General features: G+C 48.2%; 1 protein-coding gene across 1 annotated transcript; it reads left to right on the top strand.

The window, feature by feature from the left end:
- Positions 1 to 7,213: 7,213 nt before the first annotated feature.
- Positions 7,214 to 8,036, top strand: LOC143836704 (stress-induced protein 1-like). Its single transcript, XM_077336247.1, has one exon. The coding sequence runs from the start codon at positions 7,424 to 7,426 to the stop codon at positions 7,958 to 7,960; it is 537 nt and encodes a 178-aa protein (XP_077192362.1). The 5' UTR covers positions 7,214 to 7,423; the 3' UTR covers positions 7,961 to 8,036.
- Positions 8,037 to 12,186: the final 4,150 nt, after the last annotated feature.

The following is a 12,186-nucleotide window of genomic DNA, read 5'->3' as shown; positions in this document are numbered from 1 at the left end:
TATAAAGGAATGTATTCTTTGAAACAAAGAGCGAGAAAATTGTAATAAGATATATAGCCATCCGTGATAGGTCAGATTGTACGCCCTTCCTCGTCGACCTGATTGGTCAAAGGGACAGTGAGGGAGTGAGCGTCAGGATACCTCATGATGATGTCTCAAGGTCTTAAAAATGAGCTGCACTGATGCAGACTTCAGAGAATGCACCAATTAGCTTTCTCTCCATGCTTGCAAACATGTATCCTAAATAAATCCTCTTGCTGCTTAGCTGTCTTTGTTGTGGTCTTGTAAATTTTACACTGCATGATCCATAACAAATCCATTTCAGCTCCTTGCATCATTCCCAAGGCTGAGTCACCAAAGCCTGAATACTTTCCCTCTAACACCCCCTACCTGCCAAACTAGAAACATATCAAAACCCAAAAAGACCTGGTGAGAAAACAAAGGCAGACAATAGTTGATTTTGAACATTTTCTTAATGCCTTGCCAGGTAAAAGAAGAGTTTTGGCCTTTCTGCACAAGGACCAATGGTGCCAAATGTTTTCAGTATGCAAAAACACTATATTTAATCGTGGAATTTCATCATTCCGCATACCATACCATTTTACCATACCATTTTAGTGGAATATTGAAGTCCCAGTAGCATTGTATTCATTACTCACAGGTTTCCAGTCTCGCTGGAATTGCAACGAAGGAAGCGATATTTTTCTGCGCTTCTTCCCGCCCCTGGCCATCAATCAAACAGAACAGCCAATGGACATTGTGTTCATGCTCATTTCCCTTTAAAAACTGTTTTTTTAAAAACACAAACACCAGTTGCAACGAATATTTGTTCAATCATTGTCTCAGAAAGACCTTTTTTGCTGGCGCTTAGTCGTTTACACTCTCTTCAAGTAACTCCCCCTCCCCAAGGGCGCAATTTGTGGCCGAAATTATGGGCAGTGTCGAACAGGGGGCTGTATTGTGCTTGGGAACTTTAAAGACACTTGCAGTAGGGAGCTTTGTTTTACTGTAAAGCACTTCTGTGGAGGGACTTTAGCTGAAGAAGCCTCACTCGTTCGTTGCTTTCGCCGGTCTAAGGAGAAAAAATGGTGATCGCGTCTCTGGAAGCTCGGGGGTGAGACCGAAGGAGGGACTTTCTTTCTACCGCTATTTTGAGAACGCACATGTCTTTCGCTGATGTGTTGCAGCTTGTGCTCAGAAGCATAGTGGTTTTTTCAGGGGGAATCCACTTTTCTGGATTTCCCCCTAAGCACTATAAAATTCTGATTGCTGCAGGAGTTCGACAGGAGTTTTGCGGTTTGCTTACGACGTCATGCAGAACATTACATTAATAGCGTTCATGAAAGGTAAGACTTTGGCTACATTTAAGTCATGTGGAATAGCCCTTTATTTTTACTACCTGAATGAGTTCCAAAGTGGCTTACAATCTCCTTCCCTTCTTCTCCCCACAGTAGATACCCTGCGAGGCAAGCGGGCCTATGAGAGCTCTGACAGAACTGTTCTGGGAGAACAGGTCTAACAGGACCGTGTCTAGTCCAAGGTCACCTAGCAGGCTGCATGAGGAGGAGGAGTGGGGCATCAAACCTGGCTGTCCAGATTAGAGGCCACCACTCTTAACTACTACACCAAGCCGGTGTACAATTCAACACGGCTGAGTCTAGGATTCTGTTTCCATCACTACCTCCGAGTCTGTCCTTGGTGTTTGTATATATTTCTACCCCATACTTCTCCCTAACGGAGATCCAAAACAGCCTCTCTTCCACTTTAGCCACTGCATGAGGCTAGGGTGACAGTGTGACCTGCCCAAGTTCACTCAGCAAGTTCCCCCCTGCAGAATGGAGATTTGAACATGAGCCTAACCATACCACGGCACTGCTTCTCCTTATCTCCAGAATCTGCTTCATAGACTGTGTCTGTCCATGGAGGTGCCAGTTAGTTATAGAGCTTAATAGCCTAGACCAGGGGTAGTCAAACTGCGGCCCTCCAGATGTCCATGGACTACAATTCCCAGGAGCCCCTGCCAGCGAATTGTAGTCCATGGACATCTGGAGGGCCGCAGTTTGACTACCCCTGGCCTAGACTTTGGTCCATTCAGCACATTGGTAAATGTGTTTGCGGAATGTCCAAATGCTACATTTAATAGCAATAATTAGTCATTCCGAACTCCAGCAATTGTAGCGGAATTTTGAACTCCCAATAGCGCTTTTTAAATTCCCCACAAGTTTCCAGTATCGCCATGATTCACAAAATCACAAAATGTCATAGTCCCATTGTATACGGCACCGATCAGACCACACCTGGAGTACTGTGTGCAGTTCTGGAGGCCTCATTTCAAGAAGGACGTAGATAAAATTGAAAGGGTACAGAGCGACGAAGATGATCTAGGGCCAAGGGACCAAGCCCTATGAAGATAGGTTGAGGGACTTGGGAATGTTCAGCCTGGAGAAAAGGAGGTTGAGAGGGGACATGATAGCCGTCTTTAAGTATTTGAAAGGTTGTCATTTGCAGGAGGGCAGGATGCTGCTCCCGTTGGCTGCAGAGGAGAGGACACGCAGTAATGGGTTTAAACTTCAAGTACAACGATACAGGCTAGATATCAGGAAAAAGTTTTTCACAGTCAGAGTAGTTCAGCAGTGGAATAGGCTGCCTAAGGAGGTGGTGAGCGCCCCCTCACTGGCAGTCTTCAAGCAAAGGTTGGATACACACTTTTCTTGGATGCTTTAGGATGCTTTGGGCTGATCGTGCGTTGAGCAGGGGGTTGGACTAGATGGCCTGTATGGCCCCTTCCAACTCTATGATTCTATGATTCTATGATAATTGTCACAAAGGAGGCTCAGGTCCATCGCGTACAAGTTAAAAGTAGCAGAAGTCTCACAAATGGTAAACGCTACAAATTTTACGTTCCGCATGACGTCGCGCACAATCTGCAACACTCTTGCAACACTAGCCCTAAAATCGGTTCGTTGTAGCGATTTTCCGGGAATCCAGAAAAGTGGATTCACTCTCAGAAAATCACTACACTCCTGCCAACAACCTGCAACACTTGCGAAAAAGACCTGTGCATGCTCAATGTTGCGGTTGCAACAAAGTCCCTCCCCCTGGCTCTCTCCTCCGAACTTCTGGCAAAGTGATCGCCATTTTTTTCCCTCGGAGCGAGCGGGGAAAGCAACGAACCAGCGAGGCTTGATTCACCCAGCGAGGTTTCTCCGGCTACAGTCCCTCCACAGAAGTGCTTAAAAGCTCCCCTAAGTCCCCAAGCACAACACAGCCCCCTGGTTGCCAGTTCCCTTTAATTTCGGCCAAAAATCGTGCCTGTGCAGGGGGGATTTTTTTTCTCTCGGGGGAGCGTGGTAATGATGACTCGCCAGCTCACACGCCAGCTAGATGGATCTCTACGTTAGGAGGAATCAAGGCATATTCGTTGAAAGGCATATTCATGTGTGTGTTTTTAAACCTGTTTTAAAAAAAAAAAATCCGGAGACACGATCGCCATTTTTTTCCCTTAGACTGGCAAAAGCAACCAACGAGCGAGGCTTCTTCGGCTAAAGTCCCTCCACAGAAGTGCTTTACAGTAAAACAAAGCTCCCTACTGCAAGTGTCTTTAAAGTTCCCAAGCACAATACTATTCGACACTGCCCGTAATTTCAGCCACAAATTGCGCCCCGGGGGGGGTTATTTGAAGACCGTGTAAACCAGGGGTCATCAACCCCTGGTCTGCGGCCCGGTGGCGGGCCGCAAAGGCCACGGTACCAGGCCGCCGCCAGCCACGCCTGCCTTCCCCCACCGGCAGCCAGAAGGAAGGGAAGAGGCAGGCGCAGCCACCGGCATGGCCCCTAGTGGCGAAAACACGCACGTGCAGTTGCCGCACAGTTGCCACGCAGTTGCTGCGCGTGCGCGTTAGCGCCACCTGGTGGCGAAAACACGCATGTGCGGCAATTGGTTGGATGCACACTTTTCTTGGATGCTTTAGGACGCTTAGGGCTGATCCTGCGTTGAGCAGGTGGTTGGACTAGATGGCCTGTATGGCCCCTTCCAACTCTATGATTCTATGATACATGCAGCAGTCGCCTCTAGATTAGACTTTTGCAACTCACTCTACATGTTTGTGTTTGTACCACGTATATACCTTGTGGGTTTCGTAAAGTGATTTGGCTAATAGTGGACAAGATGTTATTCTGTAGCTGCTAATGCTGGACGATCCTGCTCATAAGTTACTAACAGGACTCACAAGTTGTTTTCCAAGGCCTTGAATCCTGCACCCCCCTGCTACAACTCATGCCAGGGACTGAACCGGTGACCTTCAGCATTACAGAGCTCAAGCTGTCCCACAAAGTTATGTTTCCTAAAAATAACCCTTCCAAATAAGTGTGAGGCAGTTTCCATTTTCACTCTCTCCCACTAACCCTAATCTGTCATTTTTTTCCTAGAATAGTTGCCACAGTCAACTCGGATTTCTCAGAGATGCTAAGTACCAAAGTCTCTTGGGGATGCCATTTGTTATGCTGATCAAGAGACCTTTGGATACTGAATAACCTGGTTAAACTCTTTCTTTTTTTTTTGAAATTTTCAATAAAGTTGTATTTTCCCTCTAGTACCTGGCTATCTGCTTCTGTACAACTGGTCTGAAGGCATTATCCAGAAAAATAAACTTTAAAAAAAAGATTAAAATGGGTAGCCATGTTGGTCTGAAGTAGCACAGTAAAATCAGAGTCCAGTGGCACCTTTAAGACCAACAAAGATTTATTTAAGGCATGAGCTTTTGAGTGCAAGCACTCTACCTCAGACTATGGAGTACTTGCACTCTAAAGCTTATGCCTTAAATAAATCTTTGTTGGTCTTAAAGGTGCTACTGGACTCTGATTAAAAAAATAAACTTTCAGAAATGTAGTTGGTTTTTATACCCTGCATTTCACTGCCCAAAGGAGTCTCAGAACAGCTTTCAATCACCTTACCTTCCTCTCCCCATAAGAGGACACCCTGTGAGGTAGGTGGGGCTGAGAGAGTCCTCATATCACTGTTCTGTGAGAACAGCACTACCAGGACTATGACTAACCCAAGGTCACCCAGCTGGCTGCATGTGGAGGAGGAGCTGGGAATCAAACCGGCTCACCAGATTAACACTACACCAAGATGATGTAGGAAAACCTGAGAATGGGATGTGCAGCAGGTGGATTTGACTAACTGCCCGTAATTTCAGCCTTAATACTGGGGCTTTCGGAGCACTTTTCTCAAATGTAGCGAATTATTTTCACCCCCGGATATTGTGGGGGAAAGATAGTGTTACTGCAGACCAATCATAGACATTGCAGAGAGAAAATTTACAGCACTAAATATCAAAATGGAAATTGAATGAAGTGTAAATGACTTTTAAAATTTGGGGTCACCAGGGATAAAATGCAGATTCAGCCCTTATCTCACAGATGGAAGAAACAAAATGGAAGATTTTTTTGTGTTTCAAAAACTGTATGATTTGCTTTTATTGTTAAAAGATTACAATGTTCAAAATCAGAATCAGTCAGGTTGACTAATTAATACTAGTCTTATTTTCCTCACTGCCTTAATGGGTCTGGTTTTCAAGATGGGGAAGGAATGGCTGCAACTGGTGTTATCTTAAGAAGTTATTGTGCGGGGGTGTAGGAGGTGACTCACGGTCAATTTGTTGTTAGATTTCTATTTCAGGCAAACACAAGTCCCTCAGCGAAATGTTCACTATGTGACCTCATGTCTATTCTGTACATAATTTCAAATGAAAAAACTAGAATGCTCTGGTCTAGATCTCTCCTCCGTCATGTGTAAGAGGATTTTTCTGGTATCTCTGTATGAGTTTGCCATCTGCTGGGTCTGTATAGCATAAATTATGTGGAATTCAAGAATGCTATCCCCAGGTGGGACCTGGGGATCCCCTGGAATCACAGCTTTTCTCCATCCTACAGAGATCAGTTCCTCTGGAGAAAGTGAATGCCTTGGAGGGTGGACTCTACGGCCTTGTACCCCACTGAGGTTCTTTCCTCATTGGGCTCCACCCCCAAATTCCCCTCCTGCATCTGGCAACTCAACCTCTATCTCCTCTGGTATTCCAGGAAAACCTTTTGGAATTACCTCCAGCAAAGTTTGATTAATTGTAGAGAAAGTGGTCACAGATGTAATTGTGCCAGGCTAGCTAGCATAGCATCAGAGCCCAGAACAGTGATTCACACACTGGCATAACGGGCATCCTCTACAAATGGGATACTTGGGTCTCCTGGATTGCACATTAATTTCTTGAGGTTTACAGTTCAGAAATTATATAGAGCAGTGGTCCCCAACCTGCGGTCCGCGGCCCGGTGCCGGGCTGCGGCTCCCTCTTCCCGGCCCCCCGCAGTAAAAAACTTCCTAAGCCGCAAGCTTGCGGCCCGGGAAGCTTCTTATTGCGGGAGGGCGGGGATAGGGAATCAGGGCCGGGACACGCATTCGCGCGGGCCCGGCCTGTGCGGGCGCGGCTCGAAGCGGGGCGTGGCCCACGCGGGCATGGCCTGATGCCCTCCCGGTCCCCAGCCTCAGAAAGGTTGGGGACCACTGATATAGAGCACCAAAAATGCCAGATAAGTCTTTCTCGCTTAGTAGCCTTTTATGGGAATTTTTCAAAGCTACCTGGAAAGGCTCTTGAAAAGTAGCTGCATATAAGCAGATTGTACATGTGGTGCTATGTATGGAACTTTGGTTTGCGAATCCCTTGCTTAAATTGCAAGACCTGAGGAGACTGAGATAGCTTGGCCTGTCAGGACAAGGTGAACTAGAAACATGGTTTAAAAAACAATCCACTTAAAAATAAATGCAAATAACCTCAGCCACCACTCTGGATGGACCGATGATGTGATTCAGTTATAAGGACAGTGACTTCAAAGGAGAAAGTGAATTAATCACACTCTCCAAGTAGCCATTCAATTTGCACAATAACCATGCCTGGCTTCATAAAAATAAAGTGACTCGGCCATCCAAAGTTCATTCGGATTGTCTTCCCTCCCTCTCTGAGTTTCCTTTGCGGTCCTATGGCCTCTCTGACATATCCTGGTCTGTTTACCAGCAGCTGCCTCATTAAAGGCCAGCTGTTGTCAGATTCTATTTCTGTTGGGATGAGCTCCCACCTAATAATAAACCAACCACAGGCCGAAGCTCTGAGAAGAGAAACGAAATCTGCAGTGCTGTATCTCATACTGCCTGTCTGGGCAACTGACTGACTGAAAGGAGAAATCCATGCGCTGAGTGAAAAGCATTTTTAGGTAGCATCATCAGGAAGTAAATATTTCCCCCGGGCAGGGTCCGTGAGGGATGCACGCATAAAAGCCCGACGATTGCAGAAGCCAAGCAAAGCAAGCAGACAGAACTCCATGTGATTTCAGCGGTTTAGGAGAGGACCACCACACCTTCCTGCCTCGAGCCCAAGATGCTGTGCCACTTGCATCTCTCTGCACCGTGCAGTGCTCTCAGCAGGCGCATCTTGTGGCCAAGGCCCGGCTTGCTGTTTGAGGAACTGGAGCGGGAGATGGATACCATGTGGGAGCGGATGAGCAGCAACTGGCCATCTGTGGTGGCCCGCCACGAGGCAGCCCGCAGGATGGAGGCAGAGAGCCCCGCCAAATGGTTTGCAGTGACCCAAGATATGGCAGGATTCGACCCCAAGGAGTTAGTGGTCAAACTCATTGGGGAGAAACTGGTGCTCACGGGCAAGAAGGTCACGCAGACGCCTAACGGCCCTTTCCGGTATGAGCTGTTCCGGCGGGAATGGGATGTCCCTGAGAACGTGGACTGCGACCATCTGACCTGCTCCATTTCTAGCAAGGGGCAGCTGTGTATTGAAGCCCCTTCTGTGGCATCGGAAACTGCAACGAGAACAGTGCCCATTGAGGTCAGCCAGCCAGAGAACAGTGCCAGAGCCGAGCAAGAATCAGGAGGCACAGAAGATCCCAGAGCCAAAGCATGAGAGACTAAATGGGAAAAGACTTTTAAAGCAAATGTAGCTGGAAACAATTGACTGATAAGTTGTGCTAATAAATATCCTTTGAGTAGGATTTTTGTGTGTGTTTGCCATGAATTCAGAGATGGAGAACGGGTAAGAGGGTGTATTTGGGATGTCAACAGATTTGGTTGGTGAATGGCAGAATGTCTTCAACAGGGCACAAGGAGAGAATGTGCTTTTCGAAAAACTAAGTAACGTCTTCTATAAGTTCAGAATACTTACCTACAGAGGGAGCATCTCTGGTTGCATCTCTGGTTCATTTACTTGCTTGGCCACCCTTCCAAGCAGCCAGTCTTCAGTAATCTTGGTATGTTTTTGTATGGGATTGGAAAGAATTGATCAATTCCTCCCAGTGTAGAGATGCAGCAATGTGACTTCCTGTCTCAGAGGTTGTCTGCTGAATCTCTGCATGAGTATGCTAATGTAAAAAGAAGCCTGTAGCTTCATAAATCAGTTACAGAAAACACTGGTTCTGTTCCAACTCTACCAAGAAGGGACAAAGAAATGTTTTTCCTCATAATGCTAAAATTATGAACACTACAGGAAATTACTTGCTTGTGAATTCAGGACAGCTAAAAAAAGTATTTGGTTTTAATGTTTAGCTATTTTATGGAGTTCCTATCACATGGCAACATTCACCAACCTCAATAGCTTTAGAAAGTTTTTTTTTAATACACAGATAAAGGTCCATTCTGCACAACTTAACTGTAGCTGAAGTCTCACAGTTCGTAAACACTGTTATTTTAGCGTTCCGCATAACGTCACCAACAAACCGCAAAACTCCTGTCAAACTCCAGGAACATTTGGAATTTTATAGCGCTTTGGGGGAATCGCAAAATGGCACGAACACATTCAGCAATTATGAGAATTTGAGCCACCAAGACAAAAAGAATCTTCTCCATTGCAATGTTGCACTGGAAACAAGCCACAGGTCAAAAAGAACAAAAAGTGCGGGTGGCCAGGTGTGCATGTGGGTGGATATATGCAGGTAATCTGTGGACGTGTCTTATGGGAGTTACTGACCTGCAAATTTAGTCCTAAACAAAAACATTTTCACAAAGGATGACAAAATAGGTCTCTCTGGGACAATGAATGAACACATAATAGTTGCTACTGCTGTTTTCGGGGTTTTTTTAAAATTCTTAAAAGGCACAAGGGTTTTTTGGGGAACAGGAATCCAACTCTTCAGTTCATTGGCTGCTCTGTTTGATTGACGGCCAGGGACAGGTAGAAGCACTAGAAAATTGAGGCCCATTCCGCACAAGGACCAATGTTGCCAATTGCTTTCACAAAGCACTAATGGTATTTTAAATAGTGGAATCTCGGCATTCCACATACCTGCATATGTAGTGGAATCCAGTAGCGTTTCATTTGTTCCCCACAGGTTTCCAGTTTCGCAGGAATCGCTACAAAGGAAGCAATTTTTTTCTGTGCTTGTTCCCTCCCCTGGCCGTCAATCAAACGAACAGCCAATGGGCAGTTGTTATCATGCTCCTGGAAAGCCCCTTTCCCTTTAAAAACTGTATTTTAAAAACACAAACACACCAGTTGCAACGAATATTTGTTCAATCATAGTCTCAGAAATACCTTTTTTGCTGGCGCTTAATCGTTTACACTAGCGGTCCCCAACCTTTCTCAGGTCACGAACCGCCTCCGGAGTGAGGGAAGAGCCGACGGCCCGGGTGCTGCGAAAACGCGCACGCGCAATTGCCGCACATGTGTGTTTTCGCCACCAGGTGGCGCTAACACGCAGGCACAGCAACTGCGTGGCAACTGTGCGGCAACTGCACGTGCGTGTTTTCGCCACTAGGGGCCATGCCGGTGGCTGCGCCTGCCTCTTCCCTTCCTTCTGGCTGCCGGTGGGGGAAGGCAGGCGTGGCTGGCGGCGGCCCGATACCATGGCCTTTGCGGCCCGCCACCGGGCCGCAGACCAGGGGTTGATGACCCCTGGTTTACACGGTCTTCAAATAACCCCCCCGGGGCGCAATTTGTGGCTGAAATTACGGGCAGTGTCGAACAGTATTGTGCTTGGGAACTTTAAAGACACTTGCAGTAGGGAGCTTTGTTTTACTGTAAAGCACTTCTGTGGAGGGACTTTAGCTGAAGAAGCCTCGCTCGTTGGTTGCTTTCGCCAGTCTGAGGGGAAAAAATGGCGATCGTGTCTCCGGATTTTTTTTTTTTAAAACAGGTTTAAAAACACACACATGAATATGCCTTTCAACGAATATGCCTTGATTCCTCCTAACGTAGAGATCCATCTAGCTGGCGTGTGAGCTGGCGAGTCATCATTACCACGCTCCCCCGAGAGAAAAAAAATCCCCCCGCACAGGCACGATTTTTGGCCGAAATTAAAGGGAACTAGCAACCAGGGGGCTGTGTTGTGCTTGGGGACTTAGGGGAGCTTTTAAGCACTTCTGTGGAGGGACTGTAGCCGGAGAAACCTCGCTGGGTGAATCAAGCCTCGCTGGTTCGTTGCTTTCCCCGCTCGCTCCGAGGGAAAAAAATGGCGATCACTTTGCCAGAAGTTCGGAGGAGAGAGCCAGGGGGAGGGACTTTGTTGCAACCGCAACATTGAGCATGCACAGGTCTTTTTCGCAAGTGTTGCAGGTTGTTGGCAGGAGTGTAGTGATTTTCTGAGAGTGAATCCACTTTTCTGGATTCCCGGGAAATCACTACAACGAACCGATTTTAAGGACTAGTGTTGCAAGAGTGTTGCAGATTGTGCGCGACGTCATGCGGAACGTAAAATTTGTAGCGTTTACCATTTGTGAGACTTCTGCTACTTTTAACTTGTACGCAATGGACCTGAGCCTCCTTTGTGAAAATTATCATAGAATCATAGAATCATAGAGTTGGAAGGGGCCATACAGGCCATCTAGTCCAACCCCCTGCTCAACGCAGGACTAGCCCTAAGCATCCTAAAGCATCCAAGAAAAGTGTGTATCCAACCTTTGCTTGAAGACTTCCAGTGAGGGGGAGCTCACCACCTCCTTAGGCAGCCTATTCCACTGCTGAACTACTCTGACTGTGAAAAACTTTTTCCTGATATCTAGCCTATATCGTTGTACTTGAAGTTTAAACCCATTACTGCGTGTCCTCTCCTCTGCAGCCAGCAAAAACAGCATCCTGCCCTCCTCCAAGTGACAACCTTTCAAATACTTAAAGAGGGCTATCATGTCCCCTCTCAACCTCCTTTTCTCCAGGCTGAACATTCCCAAGTCCCTCAACCTATCTTCATAGGGCTTGGTCCCTTGGCCCCAGATCATCTTCGTCGCTCTCCTCTGTACCCTTTCAATTTTATCTACATCCTTCTTGAAGTGAGGCCTCCAGAACTGCACACAGTACTCCAGGTGTGGTCTGAACAGTGCCGTATGCCAGTGGTCCCCAACCTGCGGTCAGCGGCCCGCTACCGGGCCGCGAAGGCCATGGCGCCGGGCCACGGTTCCCTCTCCCCACCCCCCCTGCAGTAAAAAACTTCCCAGGCCGCATTGCGGCCCGGGAAGCTTCTTACTGCGTGAGGGCAGGGAGAGGGAATCAGGGCCGCGCTTTGTCCCTGCTGCCTTGCTCTGTCTGCCGGCAGAGGCTGCGGGAGGAGCGGCTGGTGCAGGTCCCCCCCCGGCCCAGCTGCCCTGATGGCGCTCCGGCTGTCGATGCTCCGGCTGTCGATGCTGCTGCCCTACGCGCCCGCCGTCCATGCGCCGCGGCTCCTGCTCCCGCTGCTGCTGCTGCTGCTGAGAGCGGGCAGGCGGGCGTCGCGTGGTGCCTGCAATGCTGCCCGGGGTGTGGGCCGGCACAGGGCGCGCGTGAAGGCGGCAGCGGCGGCGCACGATGCCCAAGAGCGGGCCGGGGCTGCCGGAGGGCGAGCGGCACAAGCGGGACGCAGCGGCGGCGGAGGGCAAGGCGGCCCCCGGCGTGCTGGGTGAGTGCGGGAGGGCGCGCGTGTCCCCAGGGAGCAACGGCAGGCAGGGCGGGCGGGACAGAGTCTAGTCTAAAACAAGAAGGAGCATTGTCCCCCCACACGGGGGCATCACTAGCATCAGCAGCCAATTCTCCAGCCTAAAGTATTGCATCCTTGCGACGACAGCCCATAAAACTACAACTCCAGAAGGCCTTGAGAGAAGCCGAACGAGAGGGCGGGGAGCATAACGGTGGCTGCGAAGGATTGAAGGGCGCGGAATGCCTGTCTCCCG

Source organism: Paroedura picta, chromosome 4 (assembly GCF_049243985.1).
Source record: "Paroedura picta isolate Pp20150507F chromosome 4, Ppicta_v3.0, whole genome shotgun sequence".
In the NCBI taxonomy this organism is placed as follows: Eukaryota; Metazoa; Chordata; class Lepidosauria; order Squamata; family Gekkonidae; genus Paroedura; species Paroedura picta.
The sequence above is the reverse complement of the archived record's forward strand: the minus strand, read 5'-3'. Positions and strand labels throughout refer to the sequence as shown.